The following is a 26247-nucleotide window of genomic DNA, read 5'->3' as shown; positions in this document are numbered from 1 at the left end:
GTGCACATGTCGAACTTTCTACACTGCAATGTGTAATAAGAAAAATATAGCACAATTTTTAAATGACTTATAGGTTAGCACACACAGTCATGGATGGCATCTTAATACTTCTGTGCTGTTCTATTTGGTTCTCATGTGTTCCTCCAACTGCCCTCCTCCACACAGCAGACTTTTAATATACAGAGAAAGGAATGTGTTACTCCTAAGGTCACTTAGATTCCATGTGATCAATGGATAAGAGGCCCTATTCTCTTCTGGCTCTGAGGACGGCAGCCAAGAACCAGAATGAAGAAAAAATGTCAAGGCAAAGATCCAGCAAGATCATAAATGAACACACTGGTAGATCATGCCAGAGCTATTATCCGCCAAGGATGAATGTAAGTCCTTGCCTCTTATTTCTGAGCTCAGAATCAGTCTGAGGACACCTGCTCACAAAGAAAGTTGGCCAACAAGAAGCAGCAACAAAGGCACAGAGGAGGGGCCTCAACCAGCCAACACGACTTAGCCAGATGACTAGAAACTTAAACTTTCTTTCTCCTGGGGTTATGGGGATTTCTAAGACACGGGGGAATACAGGCCAGAGAGTTCCTCGTTCCCTCTTTGCCAAGGAGTGCCCTCATGGACAGTGTAATATGTTACATCACATCTTTCAGCTCTTCACTAGTCTGACAATCTCTGTGCACAGGCTATAAATGTTACTTCCTTGTTTTCTGACATCCCAAGAAAAATTCACTGATCTTCAGAACTGAGAACATGGAAAATCATTTAGGCTGCTGCAGTGTTTTTGAGTTCTGCAGACCAGCACCTATTTACATAATAGACAGTCAAGGAAAAAGGAAGCTTTCAAAATGCAATATAGCCTACCTCAAAATGTGTTCTTAAAAATTTCAAAATGAATAAAAAAATCTAAGAGTAGACAATGAAAATGAATAAAACCTTGAAGAAAATATAACTACAAAGTTTTATGGTCATAGTTTTTTTAGAAGCCAAGAGCAGAATCAAATGAATTGAACCTGTTCAGGACACCATCAAAGACTAGAAAAGTAACATGCAAGAAGACATTTGCATATCATAGATCAGATGTCTATATCTAGAAAACACAACTCAATAATTAAAGAATGCATAACTAATAAATATGAGAAAGAATATGAGAGGATATAGACTTGAAAAGATGATCAACATGTTTGATGATCAAAGAAATGGACATCCAATCCTCAATGAGATCTCACTTCACATTAGATAACTCAAAAAAAAAAAAAAAGTGACAAATATTGGTGAGAACTGGAATCCTCACACACTTGCTTGATGGGAATAGACGTGGTGTGTCTACTTTGAGAGACAACCTGTCAGCTCCTCAAAGGTTAAACACAAGATTACTCCATGGTGAAGCAACTCTGCTTCTAGATATGGACTCAAGAGAAATATGGGAATCACAAAAATGTGTAAGCAAACATTCATGAAGATATCAGTCATATACAGGCCAGAGTACAAACAACTAAAGGGTCACCAGGTAATAAATGAGGGACTAAAATATAAAGTGTATATCACCCGTAAAATAACAGATAACAAGACCAAAATGGAAAGACCCAAATAGATAATAAGACCAAATGGGAACAGGAGAGGGAGGGAGACGGGGGAGAGTAAGGGGTAGTAGTGGACTATAACCCAAACTGAAGATCTATGAAAAAGCTTTTGGAAAACTGTCAGTCAGTAAGCTCATTTTGAAATCCAACACCCCCTCCCCCGCAAAAAAAAATTGTTTGAATAGAATTATCCTGCATGAGAGGAGAACGTTGCTTCCAGAAGACTTGGGCTGTTAAATAAACATTGCAACACAAGGCATGGGCTACCTCCCTGTGAGTTATTAGTAAAGAAACATCCCAGTGCTCTCTAAAGTAACACAAGTTACTGCCATTGCCCTTGGCTACCCATGACAACCACATGGCAAGAGCTGATTGCTAAAGATACTACATGATCTGGCTTCAGGACACAGGGAAATCAATCTCAAACCTACCAGGAGACATTCTCCCTGCTAGCCACTTTCATGGTGACCAAGGGTACTGTACAGGCTGCTAAGGGAGGAAAACGGTCTTACCCACTGCTGGACCCTTTGTGTTACAGTACCACCCTGCCAGGCATGATATGCCCACTTGTGCAATACTGGAACAATTGCTATGGGGTAACTAACCACTTTCTGATTGGATTTGAGGTCTGCTCCACAGAAAGAAATTTCATGCCTTGTACTGTTACCCAGGTCAAAAGCTCATGCATGATGAGGGATGTCATAGGCCCTGGGGCAAAATCTGCTATTGCTATTCTGCTCAACGGTCATGTGGTCAACATGCCTTCTAAATATTCATGCTTATACACACAGACCTACAGTAGATGAATGCTGCTCTCAACTTTGATCAGAAAAGCTTTTTTTTTTTTTTTTTTGGTGGTGAACAGAAGTCAATGGAAGAAGGCCTAAGTGGTCAGAATGCTGAGAATAAGAGACTGAATGTTCAGGCCTAAATGGGATATCTGTGATTAATCCTACCACTACCAGGGCTCAGGGAATATCATGGAAGAGGAAGCAGAAAAAGAGTATAAGAGAATGGGAAGGAGTGCTATAAAATGCAGACTTCTAGACATGACATGTTCATTATATGCATGAACTCGGGCATCAGTGGTAACCTACACAGGATTCATTTTGAAGGTAACTAAAATAACAGGTTTTAGACCTAGAAGAAAGCTGTGCACACCTGTAGGGTTTTCCAGATGGACATCTCTAGCCTCCCTCAGATTCTCAAGGGGGGAACAAGCCAGCAGGAGCTTAGTGACTAGCAAATCTGACTTGATAGCCAAAGAAAGCCCTCCCCACATTGTAAGGTTCTCTATGGGACTGCCTTACACTTCTCCCTCTTAGAAGGCACAAGAATAGCAACATGCACAACTCAAGGATCCTAAATTCTGACAGCACTCACACGGGGTGATGTTCTAGCTTCCTAGCCCTCCTCATGCAGGAAAGGGGCAAGGCAGACCCAATGAAACACAGAGGCACACTCAGTGAGGGGATTCATGAAAACCCAGTACACACCAGTGAGACATCTGCCACTCAATGCACAGCTTAAGAGTGAGATGCAATGTCCAGATACTCTGTCTCAGTCATTTACCAATATGGGTTCTGCTATAGGACTCTAACTTGTGATACTTCACTTAAACTCTGAGTCCCAATGTCTTTCTATAAAAGGATGGATAGTACCCACCTCACAGGACTTCAAATATGATAAAATTATAAATTATGTATGATTAGTCTGATATCTACTTAGCACTGTGCTTCAATGTACTTGGAAAATAATGGATGGTATAGTCATGAATAATATTGTTGTTGACTTTGTTAAGAACAGACTTTTGACAAGGTGTGTTTGTGCATACTTTAAATCCAAGTACTTGGAAGGCAGAGGCAGGGAGATCTATGTGAGTTCCAAGCCAGCCAGGGAAACATCATGGGACTCTGCCTCAAAATAAGTGATACATAGATAGATAAGATAGATAGATAGACAAACAGACAGACAAATGGCTGTGGGGGCCAGTGGGGTGGGTGGATCAATGCATAAAGCACATACAGCACAAGAATGTAACTCTGAGAAATTTGGAGCCATATCTCAGTGGTTAAGAACTCCAGCTGGCTTTAGTTCCCAGTACCCATGTGGTGGCTCACAAATGTCTGTAAATTCTATGGGTACCAGGCATGCACATGGTATACACACGTTCATGCAGGTAAAAAAAATATATATAATACACACACACACACACACACACACACACACACACATAATATTAAAACAAACAACTCTACAATAATTTTCAAGAAAAAGAATAGCATCTGAGTTTGATCCCTGCAATCTACAGAAAGGTTGTCCTTTGATCTCGATACTCACACAGTGCATGCATGCACATATACACAATACTAAAAATTATTTAAAGTGTGGCTCTCTACTTACAATACAATATGAAAATACATTCTTAGGCAACAAAAGTAATAGTTAACTTGAATAAAATACACAAAAAACACAGATCTAACTTTTTAATATTTTAAATAAACTTACTTTGCACACAGTGTTCTCAATTTTTAAATATTTCTTTTCAATTATTTATTCAGTTAACTAAGAGATTATCCAGGTTTGGGGAAGGAGAAAAAAAATATTAAAATATTGAACTGCCTGAGGTATGTGTTAATAACCTAAACAGCACTTTTAAATTGTGTGTGTGTGTGTGTGTGTGTGTTTAGTGTGTACAGTGTGTGTGCCTGCATGAGTGCAGATATCAAAGGACAACCTTGGATGTCAATTCTCACCTTCCACACCTTGCTTGAGACAGTCTTTCCCTCTCCACTGATACACCAGGCAACTGATACACCAGGCTACCAGCTCATAAGCTTCCAGGCACTCTCCTGTCTCTACCGCCCATCTTGTCAGAAAAGCACTGGGGTTACAGATGTAGGCTTCTGCATTCAGCTTTGCTGCAGTTCTAGGGACTCAGGCTCAGGCCTTTAGCATGGATGCCAAGCATGTTATCCCCCAGGCCATCTCCCCAGCCCTAAGACAGTGCTTTTAAATAAAAAGTGTTGACAGGCGTTGGTGGCTCACGCCTTTAATCCCAGCACTCGGGAGGCAGAGGCTGGCAGATCTCTGTGAGTTCAAGGCCAGCCTGGTCTACAAAGCTAGTTCCAGGAAAGGCGCAAAGCTACACAGAGAAACCCTGTCTTGAAAAACAAAAACAAAAACAAACAAACAAAAAAAAAGTGTTGTATTTATGTGTATGTGCACTTGCATGGGTTTATGTGCCCACACAGGCTAGAAGAGTATCAGATCCCATAAAACTGGAGTTACAGACAGCTGTGAGCCACCAGGTATGTGCTGGAACCAAACCTGGGTCCTTTGTGCTCTTAATCCATGAGCCAGCTCTACAGCCTCATAAATACAGTACTTTTTACCCAACCACCAAGAACTTACCACTGATGAGCCATACATAACTCAGTGTCATGTTGGAGCCAGTTCAAATGCTTCACCGATTCATTCAAAAATGCTTTAAGAAAAGGTCACGATGCTTTGCATTCCAAGAAACACAACCAGCCTATCAAGACCAGCCCTGATTCTCTTGGGATAAGGAATTTTAAAATCATACCTTGGGACAAGGCTGTCACCTCCACGAAGAGTTGTGGGGTCTAGCTCAAAGATGGAGGAGATGTCATTGCCTTCGGGCACGGAGACCAGAGAGTATACCATTTTTTCTTGGGCATTTCTCAACCTACTCCTAGATGCGTCCTGGTCAGGGTCCACCTGAGAACAAAAGGTAGCGGGTGAGGAGCTTTGTAGGTAAAAACCTCACCACCATCATTCCACAGTCCACAGGAAGAGAGGAGAAACAAGAGTGTCAGCGGCTGGCAGGAGAAGGACCACCGTCTCAGAGTAGATAACAAGATAACCATCGGCCACTTGACCCAACACTATTTGTTCTCAACTTCTTTGTGTTGTCACTCAAGATGTTCAAACGCTGTGAAGGGACAATGGCAGATGACTAGGGGAAGAGCTATTAGGAACAAAGACCTTCACTCCATACAGCCACAACCATGTGCAACAGCTGGGGAGCAGAGATGCACTTGAGGTAAACTTGGCCTGTGAAACTAGTTATTTGTGGTGGTACTAATCTACAGCAATGGTTGTCTACCAAAAATATAACATGAGTATTTCCTAGAAGAAGAAATAAAATAAACCGGAATCCAAGTGTCCCCGAGTAATATTCCAGTACAGTTTGACAAGTCACTCTAGCCCTGAAGAACACATTGGTCATTGATTAAGAAGGCTTCTCATGACAAAGCAAAGGGCTGCTAGTGCTACAGTAGGATTTGGTTGAAATGAAAGAAAATCCTTCTCAGTAAAACCTGATGGAACAATGATGAAGGCATCCTGGGAAACACTAAGGACACATTCTCTTCTTCAAAGCAAAGTCCATGGGCCAGAGATGTTAGCAAGTGGGCTTAGCCTGAACGCCTGCTCAGAAGGGCTCTGCAATCTCTTTCAGCTTGGTGACCTCACATTCGATTCTTTTCAATGCCTGACATTCCTAGTGTGACCACATGCCCTGCATCTGCTGGGAAAACATGATTTCCTCATCCCTGGCTTGCTTCTCTCTGGTTGAAACATCACCTCCTGTAAATACATAGAGGAAGACAACACCAGGAATATTCAGCAATTGAGAACAGGAAGTCAAGTCAAAGGAAAAGGAACAAACATGAGAAAACTCAGCTCCACAAGGCTGAGATCTAACTTCTGTTCCCATCCATCCATCTATCCATCCGTAAATCAAAGTTCTTTTAGTCCTATATAGATCTGTAACATCAGCTAACAGGGCTAGTGGAGAGGCTGGGGGGTTGGGTGGGGTTATGGTGGTACTTGATTCCAGCCATTTAAGGCTAGACTCAACAACATAGTAAGACCCTGTCTCAAAAAACAAACTACAAATAAACATCCAACTAAGAAGTTCTCTTAATACCCTATATATAAACAAACCTTAGGCCTTTTATTCTCCCTATGCTAAAGGAACATCTGGAGCAAGACCATTCTGTCCCTTTGATTGACATCTGTTCTCTCCTAACTCTTTTCCCCTGAAGTGTTCACAAAGTCTGAACCAGCTATGACTCAGGGCTTGGTTCCAGGCAGTGACAGTTCAGAGATGGCAGCAGATCTAGAGGAAAAGTGTGGCTTCAATACGCTTTCTCCATCCAGCCAAGGAACCCAGAAGCAGAGTCCTCAGTGTACAGTCGGCATATGCCACCTAGTGGGAAGAGAGGCACACATGCTAAGATCAGCAGAGAAACAAGCCTCAGGTTGGCCTTTCACTCTCTCTGGGACTAGGCAAAAGTAACCACTGATTTTAGAAGCACCTAACACAGCTGGTTAGGTCTAACACTTCATTGATGCCAAGCTCCAGGAAAACTAAGAGCAAGTGAGAAAAGGATGTTTTTACTCGGGCTTATGTGACTCTAGACTTCCCATTCTCACTCCCAAGCTAAAGATACAATGAAGGAAGCAAGGCCCTCTCAAAGCTAATACTTGCCTACAGAAACCCAGGCTGTGCTTCCAGCCTCTTGAATGCAAGTAAAACCCTCCCTACACACTCATCCTCCAGGTGCAGACCAAGTCCCAGCAACCTCGGGACCACCAGAGCAATGCCATCTTGATCTACATCCAGCTTGCTGGTGTAATAATGGCATGGGGAAGTGCGAGACTCAGACAGACCCTGAGATTCATCATGTTAGGACCACCCACCGAGGCATTTCCTAACTCTTGTGACATCAAGATGACCTGCTGGATATGGGCACACTGAAGTCCCTACTGATGTTGTGCAACCTGAAAATGTTGCTTATTCAGAGGAGGAAAGTGAGGCTCAGGGAAGAAAAGTTACTTGTTCATGGTCACACAGCTCGTCAGTGATCAGGCTGGTATTTAAATGAAGGTCTGTCTTTTTTCCCTCCTTCCTGGGCTTGTGATCTCAGCACTTTATCTCACACTGAGAATTATTACCTTCCTTCAACAGAACCTGAAGAAGCAGTCTCATCCCCCATAGCGCCAATGGTTCACCAGGACATCTTCTTCCCCTCAAATGAGCCATAGCTTGATATTCATGCCAAGGGTCAGACTCCCTTGGTGACACCTCAGCTGGCAGCACCCAGACCACACATAGCAGTTTCCTCTCTCAAAGAATGTCCAAGAATAAGAAGTGTCAAACAAGAAGATAAAGGCAGGCCAAGGGTTCAGACTAGCAGGGAACTAGATTAGGTCTGTTTTCCAAGCTGGATTAGCTGTGGGAGACAAGCCTTCCAAATGCTTGTAGAAGTAAAGGTGACAGAAAGGCCAGGGGAAGGAGATGCGGCCCAGGTACTTGGTGGGACATAGTGAGAGGAGGAGATGGCCCAGTAAGCCTATGTAGTCACAGCCAGAAGTCCTCAGCCATGATGGCTCAGTTTCTTTCAAAGCCAACCTTCTACCCAAACATAACTGGAAGATTAACCATTAACACAGGATTCACGAACCTTCATTTTTAGTTATCTCCAACTCACTTCCCCTCTTTGATGCGCCATTTCAAATTTTATTAGAAAAGCAAGTACCCTCAAGACTATCTACTATACCAACCACTGAGAACAGCACATGCACTCACAGATCAACAGACAGCAACTGTCTGGCATTGTTTGGTCTGCATTCAGCACAATCAAGCACTCCACAAATAGAACCATTTTGTGGATGTTCTTATGTCCATGAAACACGACCACTGCCTTCTTTAGCCCCTAGCTGGATACACTTGTACCCCAAGCATACACAGGTCAATATTATTTGGTCATGATTTCTTTAAAGCTAAATACATTTTGCATTGAAATTCCAAATCGTATCAAAACCTAAAGCCCATTTCTGACTTTGTAAAAACCAAGGTTAGAGGTTAGCCACCTGACTGTCCCATCTGAGGACATGTATATCAGGCCTCATGTGTTAACTCTGAAGTTGAAAGGATACTATTCACTATCACTTCAAAATCTAGATGAGTCACAGGTCAAGGTCAACAGCATTAAGGCAACTGTTTGTAAGAGGTCAACTTTCACAAGAACCAAGGCCATCTCCCACCCAGATATATTCCAAGAAAGACTATGCACTTCTCCAGCTTAGAGTGGAGATTATTGACTGTACAGGAAAAGCATCAAAACCAGCAGGGCCTGGACCAATCAGGCCACAGGATGTCGGACACAACTTCCTTTAAGAGATGCACAGGACAAGACCTTGTTCTAAGTCTTCCCCTTCCCCAACACTCAAAGGCCACTTGACAATTTCTTAAATGGGGCTCCAGATTATTTGGCCTCAGCCTACCAGACAAAGACAGGAAGGCTCTTGCCTATACTTACTGAGGGCTGAAACTCCAGGCATTCTTCCTCAAAGTCAGGGTCTACCTGATGAAAAAGAATCATTAGGAAATTAAAACATCCATTGCTTTCTCGGGGACCAGGACCCATGTGCAGGAGACATCAATACCTGCAGCCGTCCTTGATCAGCTAAGAATGTGTCCCTTCCCTCTAGTCACAGAACCAGCATGCCACAGCACTGACACAAGTTACACAGTTACAATACACACAGAATCATCCACCAGTCACTAGGAGACAGTTCAGCTCCGAGCAGAGACAAGGAAAACACAACAAATTCACTAGGGGAGCAACAGTACAGGCCTAAGATAAAGATAACGTCAACACACAGTCACTGATAGCCCTGCTTACTTTAGATAAAAGAAAAAGAGGAAACAGAAGGCCCCTAGAAAGAGCTACATTCACCTTAAGACGTAACAGATAAGACAACCACCCTTAATCTTTAACCACATAATCACAGGTTTTTCAAAGCTGCTTGGCGGGGTCTCTTCTTCCCTAAGACTCCATTTTAAATGTCAACTTCGACGTCTTCATGTTTGGTTCCTAAGTATTTCAAAATCATCAGTTCGTACAAGTATCAGACACTCTAGGTGGTTTACAAATTGAGATTCCAAATTCCAAGGGCCAGTGCCAGAAGCAGTACTGATAACCTACAGAAATCCTTGGAAATCCTGGGCCAGCGGTACCAGTCAACAGTGGGGTCTTTTGATGTACTACTAGAATCTGAGTATGACTATATGTACATCTGCCATCAGATCAGAGTAAAACTCAACAGACACTCCACAGTAGGATGCTCCCCAATTTAATACAAAAATTAAAATGGAAATTCCTCCTATCCTTAAACACCGAGTCCTTCCTTTCCTCAAAAAGCTTTCATAAGCTAGATCCGGTGGCTTACACTTGAGAGTCTCAGTGCCTGGGAGGCTGAGACAGGAGGATAGAGAGTTCAAAGCCAGCCTGGGCTACAGAGTAAGACCATGACTCAAAAGTATAATTTGAGAGATAAGCACATAGTAGCACATGCCTTTACCCCCAGCACTTGGGAGGCAGAGATAAGTAGATCTCTGTGAGTTCAAGGTCAGCCTGGTCTACATAGTAGTTTCCAGGCAAGGAAGAGCTATACAGTGAGGCCTCAACTCAAAATTTTTTTAAAAAGTTAATTTGATTCCTGATACTCTTACAAGATTGATGACACCTATGTCTCCCACTATGCCCTGGGAAATCAGTATTTCTCTATGAAATTCTCTAGTTCCCCATGCATTCCAATGCTTCTGACTATATATACCATGTGTCCGGTGCAGACAAGTATCAGGCACTTGTGTCAGGAGTGGGGTTGATAGATAAGTATAAACAAAGTGGTATACGACAACAGAAACAGAACATCACCCACAAACCTACATTTCCCGTCTCTCTACTTCTTGATCAGGATGTCCCTGTCAAGTCCCACAGAATGTTAGTATGTCCTTTGTAATTTTCCTTTTCTATGAGACAGAAGGAAACAGAAAGGCAGCAGGAAAAGCATGGTAGCTGAGAACTCCCTTGAGCTTCCAGGCGTCCAGTGGCTAGGTGAGCGAAGAAAGATAAACACAGTGAATTCACTTTCCAAGAGAAAACCACATGCAGCTACTTACCTCTGCTGCCAAGTAATGCCCTGTAGCCAGGTGCTTAAACCGGAAGAGGCTGTTCCAGTACCCAGCTCCACCCCGACATGGGTCGTGCTGGACTACCTGCAAGAGGAAAGATAGTTAATGGGTGTGGAAGAGCTGTCGGCCCACACTGAGATGGCACTGAACTGGAGATGTCACAAGTCACAGTTCACTAGTAGTATTTTCAAGCATAGGGGGCATTCAGCACCTTTCTACAAGGCTGTGCCAAGCTCTTGGATGGAACATTTCAAGTTAGAGATGTAGAATCATTAAGATGTTGTTTCTCCATAGAAGGGATTGTCTCCTAGTTAACACTGGAATAAGAACTGCAATGCTATTTAAATCTTCTGCCTTCATACTAATGAAAGAATAAGACTCTATTGCTAGTTGTGTATATTGGTGTGCATGTGCACATGTGTGTGCATTCATCTTGTGTTTGCACATATAGAGGCCAGAGGTTGACTTCAGGTATCTTGTTCCATTGCTTTCCCTGAACCTGGAGCCTTACATTTTGGCTGGACTGGGTTAGCCAGCAAGCATCTGGGAATCTGCCTGCCTGTGCTCCCCTAAGGCTGAGGTGAGGGTATGCACCACTACACCCAGCTCTTATGTGGAAGTAGGGATCTAAACCCATGGCAAGTGTTGAGCCATTTCCCTTACAAGGAATAAAGATACTAAAATTCATCCACACAAAATGCACAAGTTGATAAAACAGAATTTCAGAGCTCTTTCCCACACATGCATTTATGTATTGCAACACATTTGCAGATCCGTGCTTTTCAATGTGAGAGTGAGGAGAGTCTGGGGCAATTTACCATGAAACTTTCAGCTTCTAGCCATGATAATGCAACTGACATATGTAACCATTGTGCTGTGACATACAGACGACATCACCACAGTAAGGGGAAAACTGGGAAGGACTATGACACAAATGGATTTGTTGGACAGGAAGTGGTGTATCTCTGTGGTCTCTCAGAGCAAGCGCAGCAGCCCAATGATAGTGTACACAAGCACAGGCTCATGGGCTAAAGGAGAAGGTCAGAGCTGGGGAGGAAGAGTGCTAGAGATACAGTGAGACACACAGAGAAAGTGCCAGAAATTTGCATAACTTTTGGACTATCAAATCGCCAATACCTAAAGAACCTTTAAGATCCTCCAAAATGATTAAGATGGGCGTAGGAGTATAGTTCAGTGGCAGAGCACTTGCCTGGCACACACAAAGCCCAAGGTTCATTCTCCAGCTACATACCCACACACATGCACATGTATGTACACATGAAAATGCCTCATGTACACACACACCTGAAACTTTAATACACCCAGAGTTTTCAAGGGGCTAGGAATAGTTTTGATGGGCAAACTTCAGTAGAGAGATCCTGTGGAACCATGTTGAGCATTTATCATTAATAATAGAGCTTCAAACATAGACTACCTTGACCTAGAAAGGCATGGAAATGAACTTCCACAGGAATGTGACTCCAACAAAACAAAACTCCTTTTTCATAAAAAGAACAACAAATCCTATATACCCAATAAAGTTACACTGCAGCTTCTATCAAAGAATTGCAAAGTCCTACACTATCAAGCAATAAGGAGGTGACCCATTAACTCAGATGACATCAAAGATTCAGCTTATGTCAGGGTCAGTTGGTCAAAGCAGAAAACATATCTGAGAAATAATGACCCCAATCTCATTGACAAATACCCATATAGTCAAGAAGCTGAAGAATTCTGAAAGGGTAAAGCACACACATGTGCATATGCACATACAAAGGAACACCACAGTTAGACTGAGACACTGTACACATGGAACAAAGATTTCAAAACCACTGTACTCACATCACAAGCAATATAAACAAAAATCCAACAAAACTACTGTTTGGAAATGAAAACCCCACAGAGAAACCAGACCCATGATACACTGATGGAATTAATAGTGTGCAGGCAGTTTAGGAGGCAGCCTGGGTATTCTAGATAGGTCCCACTTAAGCCTATCACCTATGATTCTACTCTCAAGACATGAAAATATTTGCACATAAAAATTAGCTCATAAATGTTCATAGTTGCAGTCTTCATGAGAGCCAAAAATTGAAAATGATTCAAAAGTTGTCAAATGATAAATAAAAACATAAAAAGGTAAACCCATATAACAGAACATTATTTGGGTGTAAGGAATAAAGGACTCACATGTGCCAATATGGATGAACTCTGAAGACAGTATTTGCTACCTCTTAATGTGTGCATCCCTCAATTCCTACGTTGACATCTAACCCTCAAAGCTCAGAGCCTTATGAATGGAATCTACACCCTTACACAAGACTCCAGAGAGCTCCCTAATTCACTGTGCCATGTGATAACATTTAGAAATCAATTTCCCATATCGTTATAGTAACCCAAACTGCAGTAAAACATTCCACTATGTAAAGGAAGCCACATGCAAAGAACAGTTTATGGGAATGTCCATGGCAGAAGATGATTCCCAGGGAAGTGGGATGTGGTGGGGGCTGGCGGAAGTGAGGAGTGACTGCTAATGGGGATGGGTTTCCTTGGAGATGGTTTAAAAAAAAAAAAAAAAAAAAACCTCTAAAATTTAAAGGGCTATTAGTTGCACAGCCCTATAAATCTATTAAAAATTACTGAATTTTTCAGTGTGATGATGCAGTGTATGATTTGCACTCCAATAGAGCTGTTAATTAAAAGGAAAAACACTTTAAAATGAAGGTAAAACAAAGGTATATTCACACAAATGAGAATTTGTCCATGGCAGACCTGCACTACAAGAAACCAGGGGAGTTCTTCGGCAGGAAGAAATCCTCAATACAAACTTCGATCTCTGTCAAAGAGAGCTTAGGATGGTAACTATGCAAGCAAGTATGGAAGACCTCTGTGTGCTCCTGATGGCATGTCTTTGAAACATAAGTGACTGCTTCCCTGGGTGTCAACATTTTGATTTCTCTGAGCCACACTAAGCAAGGGGTTCCAGCCCACAGGCTGCAGGGTGCAAGGGCATACATACACTTATATGAAGATGTAAGGTCTATTAGTTAGACACCCCTGGGAGCAAGGCAAATAATAAAGTGACGTGATGTTTATGATCCATGTAGAAATAAAATATATGACCTAAGGAATAAGGAGGAAATGGAAGGAAACTATTATAACATGTTAACTAAAGCAGGGTGGCTAGGCCAATACATAATGAGAATCTCAAGAGCTCTTTAAAATTTGTTCTTGAAATTTTATCTGTATGAGTGTTTTGCCTAATTGTATTTCTGTGCACCATGTGCATGCAATGCCCAGGATGGGTCAGAAGAGGGCATCAGAGTCCATGGGAATGGTGTTACAGATCTTTGTTAGCTGCCTGTGAGTGCTGACAATTGAACTTTGGTTCTGAAGAAGAGCAGCCAGTCTCTTCTCTCAGAGTACCCCTAGATCTATTTTTTTTAATCCATAAAATACCTGGTGTTGTTTTCCTTCTTTTACTTTGAAGGAACACTTAAGTTTCCAGTAAGATTTAAAAAAAAAAAAAAAAAAAATTAAAGAGAGACTAAACATTTTTATATGAAATTCAGAAAAAATAAAATAAAAATAAAAACCTGGCAGGAGACAGCTTTTGATGGAGTAAGAAATCAATAGCTGGTTGTCCTCAGAGGAAAAATAGTAAATGCTCTCGAGTGGACTTTCAAGTTAAATCCCCTTGGAAAATTAGCGTCTTTTTTATTCGTCTCAATCAATTTTGAATGAGTAAGGCTTGGCCAATTGCTTTTAAGGCCCTGGAGTAAAATGTCCTGACATCTGTAGGCTTGCACATTTCTTTCAACTTATGTTCAAGCAGGGCAAAACTCTGCTTATAAAATGTCAACTAGGCAAAAATATCCTGTCCACTGAAAAAAGGTCCAATGGAAGTGGTTAAGCCAAGGAAATGATGGTCTTTTTTCCTCTGCTTCCTAGATGTTTAGTTTTTCCTTGCTTTGCATTTATCACATGCATTTAACCTGGTGAGACTGCTGCCCTAGCTGCCTCCTTCCTCTTCCTGCGTCCTCCTCCCCTCTGCTTCCCTCCCCCACTCCCTGACTTCCTCTTCCTGCCTCCTCCTCCCCTCTGCTTCCCTCCCCCACTCCCTGACTTCCTCTTCCTGCCTCTTCCTTTCTGCTTCCCTCCCATTCTGACTTCCTCTTCCTGCCTCCTCCTCCTCTCTGCTTCCCTCCCCCACTCCCTGACTTCCTCTTCCTGCCTCCTCCTCCTCTCTGCTTCCCTCCCCCACTCCCTGACTTCCTCTTCCTGCCTCCTCCTCCTCTCTGCTTCCCTCTCCCACTCCCTGACTTCCTCTTCCTGCCTCCTCCTCTTCTCTGCTTCCCTCCCCTACTCCCTGACTTCCTCTTCCTGCCTCCTCCTCCTCTCTGCTTCCCTCCCATTCTGAATTCCTCTTCCTGACTTCTTCCTCTCTGCTTCCCTCCCCCACTCCCTGACTTCTTCCTCTATCTACTTTCTTCTCCCTCTAACACTGTTTTGAATGCCAAGGAAAAATGAAAACCTCACTAGGGTGGGAAAAAGGAGGGTATGGGGACAAAGACAAAGTTCAAGCTCTCAAGGAGTTTATAATCCAGCTGGATTGACTGGCCCTAAACAGAAGTGAACAACAGCCAGAGAACAAAGGCTACAGATGTAGAGAGGAGAAGGCAAAGAAAACAGAGGGAGAAGTTCACCCAAAAAAAAAAAAAGGTAGACTGATGGACAGACAGATGATGAATGGACAGATGGACAGAGATAGAGGTGTCTTCTCATCATAGCAACTGTAGCAAATTATCTACACAATGCCAAGATGAGCCTATTTTTTAATCCAGGTAAGAGGAAAGGAAGGGGATTTTTAAGTGAGCAAAGTATTTAAGCAGACCCTCTACCAGAAAAGATGCCCAGGCAATAAGTGAGCACAAAGAACGTTAGCAGCATCACCACTGGGGGTGGGGGATGGGGGGGACACAAGGAGAGTCACCTTCACTTCTACGTTAATGGTTAACACGAAAAAGAATGATCATATTGAACACTTATGGTTGAGAATTTGTGCACGGCTAGCAGAATATAAAATATTCTTTACACTTTAGAAAACTGTTGGGCAATTTCAATCTTGTTTTCAGTTTCCTTTTTGTTTTGATTTGGGTCAGGGTGTCTACAGGTAGTCCAACTTGACCTTGAACTCATGGCAATCTTTGGCTCCCAAATCCTAGAAATAGGGGAATATCACCACAACTGGATTCGGACCGGCAATGTCTTATAATGTTAAATGTATACCCAATATAGGCTCCAATTATTCCACTTGTATGCAGGTGAGCACATGAAAGCTTTACATCTAAGCACAAATGGCCCTGAAGCTTTATTTAACAGCTTCCAATTAGATACCATTCCAATGCCATCAACAAATGGCAAGTCTGCAAGCCACACAGGATGTGGACAATAGAATATCAGGCAAGACAAAGAAATGGACTGTCTGAAGCACACAGTGACAGACCAAGTGCGGACTGCCTAGTCTAAAGGCTGCTCTGTGATATTCAAGAGGCTGGCTACCTATCGGTGGCCACCTATCCAGGAAAAAAAAATGGGGGAAGTGCCCAGGAACATCCTGAGGGGCTACTCTTAGGGGCTACTTTCCTTCTGCTTCTTGATCCGGGTGCTGGCTCCTTGGCTGAGTAGAGGTGTAAAGAAACACAGAATTTTGTTTATGACTTGGGCATTTGGCTGTATTTGTCTTGATTTCAATCAAGATGTGACACAATCGTGGCCAAATGGAGGGAGAAAGTTGGCAAATAGAGAAAGAAATGCAGCCACTCAGAGGGAGATTCCGAGAAGGCAGGACAGCTCTGCCTTTCTCCATGCTCTCCGTATCTCTATAATCAAACATGCAAATACATTTTTCCCTTGGTCTTACAAGCCTATTCCTCAAGACAGAATTACCATCTTCTGCAAGCAGCATGCTGACTGTGCTGTCACTCAAAACACCTTTGCATACGTTTTCCCTGCCTGTGAGTGACATTCCCAATGCCCTGCAGTCTTGACAGGTGACATGAGGCTCTAGTTTCCAATGAGTTCATCTTCCCAAGTCCATACTGTGTTGCCCCCAAAGCCAGGTTAGTCACTATTATGCCAAGGCTGTCTCGTATCACATCTCCAGTTCTATGCCTTTCTCTTATATGACATGACCTACTCTACTTATCTCCCTTCCAAAACACAGACCATCTAATAAATACAAGCTAAGATGCTAACTCTTTCAATCTTGTAAATTATTCTTTGATAATTTAATGCATGCATTTAATACATTCATTGTTTACTCCCTCCACCTGACTCTCTTATCTACCTCCCTTCACTATCAACTCTCCACCCCTCCCCTTCACTATCAACTCTCACCCCCCTCCCCTCTACCTTCCCCTTTCCCAGCCCGTGACTTTACTTTTTGTTTTGTGACGCATTTAACCAGGGCCATTTGTGTGACCAGTGGATTAAAACCATCCATTACCACTTAGGAAATCTTCATCCTCATCCAATCAGCTCACCCTCCCTTACCAAAACCTCCAGAGCACATGGAATACCCCTCCTGACACCTCGGCCATCCTGCTGAGTATGTCTGCTATCCGGCTGCTTATTCCTTTTCATTTTTGAGAAATTCATGCACGAGTACTGAAATTACATGATTTCCCTCCACCCTCTAAGTCCTCTCTTGCCCCTCCATTCTTCTCAAATCCATGGGCTCTTATATTATTATCGCTGTTATTGTTATTAGCATTAGTATTATTTCAACCTGCTGAGTTAATTCAATGCTGCTCATAGATATAAATGCTTAGTGCCTGATCACTTAGGATTGGGTGACCTATCAAGGGGCTTGTCCCTGGAGAAGACAATTCCTCCCTCTGCAGCCACTATTTTCCTGTAGTTCTTGGGGTGTGGCCTTTTGAGGTTCCCTTCCATCCACAGAGGTAGGTCAATGGTGATGTCATTTTTTTTTCAGGTCTTGTTTAGGTAATCATATTGTCAGATTTCATGAGTACAGCTTCCCCTCATATATAGAAGATACTATCCCACAACTTAATTTGTGTCCCAACACCAGTACAGGAGTCACGTATTTATCAATGTCAGGTGGATTATTTGGTTGAATAATATTGTGACAGATAAACAAGCAAGAGAAAGGGAAAAGAAAAAAAAAAACAGAAGAGGAAAGGAGAAAGTAAGAAACAGCCATTTCTGGTGACTCAAGAATATGTAGATGTTGTCTTTCTCTATAAAGCCAAGCATCATCCATCCGGTACATCATGGCATGCTTGCTTTCCTAGGCCATCTCTACTTGTTTTTATAGAACCTGGATGTGATTTAGAAACACATCTGTACAGAGGTTTACATCCAAACTCCAGCACCTACATCCCCAGGCCCCCCCCAACCCACCCCCGCCTCTCATGGCCCACTCCTTTACCTCCACGGCCTCCTCCTTACCTCCACCTCCCACAGGGCTTTGGAGCTGGTGGCTGATGTGGCTGACTGTCGGCCAGTTGTCCTCAGAAAGACATGCTGCTTCTTCCTGTGCTCATCACATGTGAGAAACTTCTCTTGCTCAGCATGGAAGAGCCTCACCACATCACCCTGTACGTCAGTGCAAGATGTGAGTAAGGGGAAAATGAGTTTGGAAACAAAACCCACCTGCGGCCCTGAGAAAAGCAAGTGCCCCAAAGCATCCAACTTACTCCCTTTAAAATGTCATCTTTGTTATCGCTCCATTTCATGAAAAGGACTATTTTCCAGCTTGTGTTGCAGTTGACGGAGTTGACCTAGAAAGCAAATCAAAGTTCATTTTTCACATAGCTCCTAGAATAGCTATGTCATCCAGTCCCAGAGTTCCTCACTGCAACCAAGAAGGCCAGCTGGGCTCTTGTTCTAGTTCAGAAAGCTATACTGTCTCTGCATGGTCACCTGTCTGAATGCATGGGCCTTAGCTGGAGGAGCTGTTTCAGCAGAATTTGGAGCCTTTAAGAGGAGGGACCTAGCTGCAGGAAGGAGGTCTCTAGAAAGGCCTGAGGTTGATGGCCTGGCCTAGCTTCCTGTTCTATGGAGCTATGCACTGCCTAACTGTTGTTATGCAGCTGTTCAAGCTGCGCCACTCCCATCACCATGGCCGCCCACCATGCCTGGGAACTACAATAAACAGCCAAATGGCTTTGTTTCAGGTACTTTGTTGAGGCAATGAGAAAAGTAACTAACAGACCCCAAGACTGACACCACTGAGAATAAGGAATGGACAAAGTCATCTGGGGAGTAAGAAATGTTGGGTCACAAATGATTTATCTGCAGCCATCACTACGCATGCTCCAAATCCAACTTGAAGGTCCAAGCCCTGGTTTCTTCCTGCCCCTTCTGGAATGCTATGTTCCTTTCCTCCAAGTATCCGGTTCTACAGCCCCGAATGTAAAGGCTAAATGAAATCAGATACTTTAAGATGGAATGAGATACAGGGGAATGAGTCCGGTGCATACATTTGAAAATGTTAGTGGTCACCATTAGCAGCAAGAGTCCTCATTTGTACAATCCCCGGGGACAGAGCTACATATTAACACCATGTCACTTAATCCTCAGCAGCGGCCTAAGAAACTCTACTCTCCTTCCAGACTAGGGATGCCCAGGGAGATTAAGTAACTCATCTACAGTTTCAGAGCTCTGGAACCACAGACTGAGATTTGAAGTCACATGTTTCTCAATCTAGAGTTCATGTCCTCTCCATGAGACAGACAGTTCTATCATAAGGGAGTTATGACCTGTGTCTGCAGGTGCTCGGTGGAGAGGCTTAGCCATGTACAACTGAAAACAAGATCGCCCCTAGCAGGGTTGTGCATGACCTGTAATGTCCTTAGAATTACAAAAGGCACCCTGCTTAGGGAGACAAATTGTAGAGGTGCACCTACAGCTAAGCTAGGGGAAAAAATGGCAAAATGAGTTTTGGGGTTTAACAAATTAGAGGATGATTCATCAATGATGCAAAGTTTATCAAACTCACCACCCATGCACAGACCTACCAAGCCTCATCCTACCCAACAGTGGGCCTTGGGTTCTTTCCCCTGTGTGATGGGCACAGAGTCCTGAGTTGCTGCTGAAATCCCATGATACACACACACACATTCTCTCTCTCTCTCTCTCTCTCTCTCTCTCTCTCTCTCTCTCTCTCTCTCTTTCTCTCTCTCTCTCTCTCTCTGGTCCCACAAGGCCTGCTCCTGTGGCACAACCTCATCTACATACCCAGACGTCAGCTTTTTCAGATGTCCTTACCTCATTGCAGCCTGGGTTATCCACCAGCTGATGGCTGCTGGCATGGAGAGGCTGGCCAGCATTGACGGGGTTCAAGACCACCTTGTCACCTATGACCACCTAGAGAGAAAGGCACAACACAGCTTTTCACAGGACAGTTTAGGACTGCACACAAACACTGTTGCATGGTTCTGGGAGGCCATTTCAGCATGGATCAACATGTAAAGGCTGACCTGTGCAAGCACAGTTTGTGTTCTAAGGGAAGGCTGAGGCTGGATTTTAATGCACAACTGTTGCTGGTTATACTTCAATACTTTACAAGTTGGTCCACAGCACTAAGAAAAGGTTTTTGGGTATTCAGTTGAGACACTTGTATAAATAAGCACAATTCAATTTTGGGAAAAGCAGAATACTATTTTGAGTGGTCTTTATGTTTGAGAGAATGAAGTCATGGTCTTGTTTCTAGAGAAATGGTCTTCAGAATTTTGACTACAACATAAATCTATTGTCTAATACAGTTTTATATATGGCAATAAACAGCTTTTACATTTTTAAAGGTTTATTTTTTATTTTGTGTGTCTTTGTGTGTACCATGTGTGTTCTGTTCCCATGGATGCCAGAGAGGACTTCAGAGTCCCTGCAACTGGAGTTACAGGCCATGTCTTCCACCCCAGCAATAGATACTTAAATATAATGTTCCATAACTGAAACAAATGCCGGACCAGAAACCTATATCTACCCTTATGTATCACACACCCTGATACTTTCTATTCCAACCTACTATCTAAACTGACACCTTAAACCACTGAAGTATGAACAGGTCAAACCTTATAGTATGAGAAAAACTATTTTTAAAAGGTAGCTATTCATGTTATAGTCTCAACTAAGTCAAAGATTAACAGATTAAATGACAGGAAAGCAAATATTTACTGAGAACAAAACTCAGAACTCAGGTACATTGTCTCTCTCTCGTGTGTGTGTGTGTGTGTGTGTGTGTGTGTGTGTGTGTGTGTTATGCTGTATGTGTATGATGTTTGTGTGCATGTGGAGGCCTGACAAAGATGTAGGACAACCTGTACCATTTTCTACTTTATTTCCCTGAGACAGGTTCTCTCAGGGAATCTAAGTTCTCTTTCTCAGTGAGGCTGGCTGGCTAGTGAGTTCCAGGATCTAACTGTTCTGCTCTCCCGGTGCTGGGGTTAAAGGCACACACAGCAAAGCCTGGATTTTATGTGGATACTGGGGATCTGAACTTAGCTCCTCATGCTTATACGGCAAACCACCTCCTCGGCCCTGCATTTTCTTTTCATGGTAGGAGTAGAAGGAAAGGAAACCAAAGAGATGTCTGTCTTCCTACATGGTAAAACCCACATCTTTTAAGATGGATACATTTTGGAAAAATGTATGGCTATGTTTTCTATAACCTGAAATGAATCTAAGTTCATTAAAAAGAACTTATCCCTTGTGGATCACTAGCCACTGGATGGTAGCAGTGAGAGGACAGCTTGTTATTGTTATATGCTATGCACACAAACACGAAGTATTTCAACTGACCACAGCCTATCAACTTAAACGGCATTGCTAAAAAAATGGCAAAGCCTAGGTTTTTTGGTGTGGGTTTGTTTTTTTTTGGGGGGTGGGGGGGAGTTGAGCCAAGGTTTCTCTGTGTAGCCCTGGCTGTCCTGGCACTTACTTCTGTAGACCAAGCTGACTATGAACTCACAGAGATCCGCCTGCCTCTGCCACCCAAGTGCTGGGACTAAAAGGCATGCGCCACTAATGCCCAGCTCAGAATCTAGTTTTCAGTGAAGGGTAGGCGAGTATTTCCAGAACACTACATGCTGTTTAAGGTGCCGATTTCTTTTTAGTTTTTTTTTCCCCCCTAAGCATCTATTTTAGAACCTTAACAAGGTCAAGTACATAGCTGATAGCATTTAAACATATTCACTGTTAAGTATGTGCCCACGTAATGACTGGCTAATTTAACTAACAAATACCAAAGTGTTCTTGGTTGCCTTGAAAAGGGATTCCTGTGGTTTTGTATTGTCCAGAATCCCAGGACAGGGGCCTACTGCAGTCACAGAATGAGATGGAGAAGCTGCCCTGCTCAGGGACACAGGAAGCATGGGGTGGACATACAATCCTCTCCCACTCCCCACTAAGGCTGTTGCTTTTCCACTTTCTGTCTTTCAGTATTTCCAAAATAGCTGGCCATTTCTGTTGCACTCATGGAAATGGAATGGCAAGGGATCATCAACCAGGATATTAATTCAGGATGGCTGTTTGCATGGTAAAATCACTGAGGTAATAGGATTTTTTCAGAGGCCCAGGAGGAAAAACAGAGCAACTGTATGTAGGTCACACTTCTCTCCATTTCCTTGTTTCCCAAACACTAGTTTCCATAGCAATCTGACCTCCTCTTCTGCCTGGGGCTCCGATGCTAACCTTCTCCTAGTGGAGCCTCCAGCACTGTGAGGGCTGGAAGCACGCAAGGATCGCTTTCCTGGCAGAGGGGACACCGCACTTACACTGTCTCCGATGGAGCGCAGCTTGTAGAAAGGTTGAATGTAAAACCAGGACCCTTCATTTCCAGCCTCGTCCAAGGTCACTCTCATGGCGTTCTTCTCCAGCAGGGCCGGAAGCCTCTTATTCACAGTTAGGTATTTATTGCTTTTCAAATGCAGGAGCTAAAAATCCACCAAGAGAATAAGGTATGAGCCGGTCTGTGAAGTCTGCCACAGCTCGCTTGGTCATGTAAAATACTTATCAAACATTCCTCTCACCACTGAGCTGCTTGAGAAGCAGGAGAAACACAACAGGAGAAAGAACAGTGAACAGAGGCAGAGAAGAGGACAGGAAAGAAGAGAAATTTGTTGGCCTTTTTTACCCATGTGGCCTTGGACGAGATAGATAACACAGAAGCCAACTATACCATCATCTGGAAGCTGCTAGAAAGCCATGCATCGCCCTGTGGACAGGGGCTAAGGAACTGTATTCTAACTCGTTACTGATACCAGTGGGGAATGAAGGAAGGTGATTTTGTCCATAGGCAACAGTCTGATTTAAAAGGCGATCCCAGTGGCGCACGCCTTTAATCCCAGCACTCGGGAGGCAGAGGCAGGCGGATCTCTGTGAGTTCGAGGCCAGCCTGGGCTATCAAGTGAGTTCCAGGAAAGGCACAAAGCTACACAGAGAAACCCTGTCTCGAAAAACCATACATACATACATGCATACATACATACATATATACATACAAAAAAGGTGATCCCATCAAGGACTATTATTCCTTGTGAAGAACAGGGTGACCCTGGGCATCCACCTTCAATGCTCCAAGCACTCTGTTCTTCACTCTAGGATGATGACTACATGAAGCATGGAAGGGGAGAAGATCCAGATGGGAAAGAGTTTATCTAATACTCCGGACCAGTAAGTATTACAAAGGTCTCCCATGCTGATAGGTTAGAAGAGAAAACAGAACGTAAGACTTCTCAGTCCCTAGAGAAGGCAGGCCAACCTGTGACTCCACTGCTGCTGCCATATCTCCTGTTCATGTGGTAACACACAAGCACCCTTAAGAGGCCCACAAATCTACCAACAGGGTTGCTGGGAGTGGAGGCACAGCCTGTATAATTTGTGAGTCCTGGATAGCCTAGGCCAACCAAGAGAAACAGGAGACAATACCGTGCCCCCAGGCCATTGATGCTCCCTTGATGAACACCCCTAATCCTCCACACAGGGGCTTACCTTCCCACAGGTGAGCCTAAGGCCTGAGACCAGAAATAAAAATGGAGGTTATTTAAAACTACCCTAGAAGAAGATAACAGTACCACTGGTTCGGCATGTCGTTCTTGAAACCTCACAGGACTAGACTATATTAGCTGTCAGCATGCCCCAGGTACTTCTTTCACCCTGGGTTCCATCCAGTTCTCCAGTCTAACCAACTGAGTATCTTCTACTCTGCAACTTAGAGTACTGCCCTAGATTGATAACAGGATGATGGAACTTCAAAAGGACAGGGAGGAGTGATAATCTAATCCTCCAATTGCTTTGGAGAGCTATTAATAGGCCCAACCCAAGTAACCATTTAATCAAAAACCATTAGCCAGGAATGGTGACCCCCATACCTATAATCCTAGCACTCAGGAGACCAAAGCAGGAAGAGGACTCAATGCCAGCCTAGGCTATATAGTAAGATCAGAGCAACCCTGGGCAACTCAGCAAGACTCTAAGTTAACTTCTGCAACTCCCATTTAAAAAAAAAAAAAATCACAGAAAATTGGTTTGTTTTTTTTATAAATTTTTAGTAGTTTTTTTTTCATATTTGTGGTTAGCACTGCTCTATAACCTAACAGCAACAAAAATAGAAAGAAATTCCTTTCTACTTAGTAATTTACAAGGTTGCAAAAAACCGAAACTGATCACCTAACAGACATGGTGCTCAAAAGTTGTGACACCATCTTTGTGCCTGGGCACATTCAGATGGTCCCTGGGCACTGTGATTCCTCACAGACTCTTCTCCAAGACTGGGTCGGGTCTTTTCAGAATCTTCTTGGAAAGACTTGTGGAAACCTTATTCAGACTGTGTCATCTCCATTGCAGGTTTGAGTGTAAAGAGGACCATAAAATATGTCCGACAACTGTGAAATACTTTGGACTAATAAAAAAAATTATAAAGTAGGATACATTTTGTAATTAAAGTTTTATGAAGTAATCCCAATGCTTAGAGAGTGGGTAGAAGGATGAAGAATTGAGGGTCAACTCAGCTACATGGTGAGCATGAGGCCAGCCTCCACTGCATGAAACCTTGTAAATAAAAACATATGTGTGTGTGTGTGTGTGTATGTGTGTGTGTGCGCGCGTGTGTGTGCACATGCGCGTGCAGAACTGTTTTTATTTTCTCTGGCAAATAGCTCTTGTACGAAAGCTAAAATTTACATACAGGGCATTCAATTTTCACTAAACAGAAAGAACTCCCAAGCATCATAAATTAGACAAAACCATTATAATCAGGGTCCTCTTTAGGCATGGTGTTTCCCATCTGAACCATCTGCACACAAATGATCAGCAATCAGCTGAGAAAGGAAATGCTTACACCATGACACAACCCAATAAAATGCCCAAGTGATATAATAAGAAACATGAGGGGATTGTTACTGTTTCTGTTGTTGTTGTTTAGGTTGTTTGCAATGAAGCAGCTGCCTCTTGGAACACCACCACCAAAGAAATAGCACACCCATGTGACAAGGTTGCTTCCTCAGTTTCTTTCTTTGTCATGCTCCAGGTCCACAAAAGGAAAGCAGACTGCACCTACCTGGATCACATTGCCATACTGGATCACAGTGCCCAGCAATTTCCTGTTTTCTGTCTCATTCTGCTTCTTTTCCAAGTCTGCAGCATGCTGTAACATGGACAAGGAAGACTGGTCACAAAGAGAAAATTGGTTCCGTTCCTCTGCAGCAATACAGAATCATTGTCACCAAAACCACCAAACAAGCAAATCCCTGGGTACAGCCTGAGGCACTATGAAATGAGCCAGGAGCTTGCAAAGCTCATCTAACTTGGCTTAGCTTATGCACTAGCTTGTGTCTCAGCTTGCAGGGCCTTTGGGGGCTTAGTTAAAAATGAGCTTTTTCTTCAGGGAAGTCGTGGGCATTGACTTATGAGAAACTAGGCAAGAGCATGTAATATATATTTTAACAATAGAGTAAGGCTAAAAAGGTTTCACATCCCTCTTGTGATTTGCAAATATTCTTTAAGGCTTTGGAATAAAATAAAACTGAATTAAAAAGGTGACTTGGGGCAGCATGCGGTTTTGGGGAACTTCACTTTATGATGAAATATTTGTGAGCTTGCTTCCTTACTTGTAAAACCAGGATAAAAATGGTACCTACAGCTTATGTAAATCACCTTGCGCAGTGGCTACTCACTGTAACATATGTGGCCTATTACTGATTACTGTCAAGCATTTATTTGTCATAATTTATTTAATTTTCATGTAGCTTAAAAGGAAGATGATTACCTCATTTTGAAACAAGAAACAGTGAAATTTAAAGGTTTGGTCACCATCACACAGCTAATGAATGTTGAGTACAATGGGCTTGGGTGAACTCTTTTCTCTATTATAACAAATTTTGTTTCATTTCAGTTTTAGTTTTTAATCATGCATTTATTAAATGACAGAGCTAATCCTCAAATGTGCATTTGGGTAAACCTCCTAATTTGCAGACTTACAAAAGTAAGATTGAGAACATGACTGGTCAAATCTGCCATGCTTGAAAAGGTGGTAAATAGAAGGTACAAGAAGAGGCTCCTGGGGCCACCATCATGAAGAGCTTTGTCTCATTCTTTTGTCCAGGCAGTGTTAAAGGAGCTACGCTA

The 26247-nt window shown here is 43.0% G+C and overlaps 1 protein-coding gene across 12 annotated transcripts in view; it reads right to left on the bottom strand.

Moving 5' to 3' along the window:
- The window catches only part of Itpr1 (inositol 1,4,5-trisphosphate receptor type 1), a 336728-nt gene that overhangs the window by 181155 nt on the left and 129326 nt on the right, over positions 1-26247 (bottom strand). For 8 of the 12 annotated variants that reach the window (XM_036181157.1, XM_036181158.1, XM_036181166.1 and 5 more), the window contains exons 6-13: positions 25181-25267; positions 22398-22556; positions 19891-19989; positions 18318-18401; positions 18070-18216; positions 10582-10677; positions 8936-8980; positions 5170-5324 (exon numbers count right to left, since the gene is read on the bottom strand). In XM_036181157.1, the coding sequence (XP_036037050.1) occupies positions 5170-5324; positions 8936-8980; positions 10582-10677; positions 18070-18216; positions 18318-18401; positions 19891-19989; positions 22398-22556; positions 25181-25267 (872 nt within the window). The remainder of the gene's footprint in view (positions 1-5169; positions 5325-8935; positions 8981-10581; positions 10678-18069; positions 18217-18317; positions 18402-19890; positions 19990-22397; positions 22557-25180; positions 25268-26247) is intronic. The other 4 variants (XM_036181163.1, XM_036181167.1, XM_036181162.1 and 1 more) reach the window with 1 other exon arrangement.

This window comes from Onychomys torridus, chromosome 3 (genome assembly GCF_903995425.1).
Source record: "Onychomys torridus chromosome 3, mOncTor1.1, whole genome shotgun sequence".
In the NCBI taxonomy this organism is placed as follows: Eukaryota; Metazoa; Chordata; class Mammalia; order Rodentia; family Cricetidae; genus Onychomys; species Onychomys torridus.
Note: the sequence above shows the minus strand (reverse complement) of the source record. Positions and strands in the feature narration are given on the sequence as shown.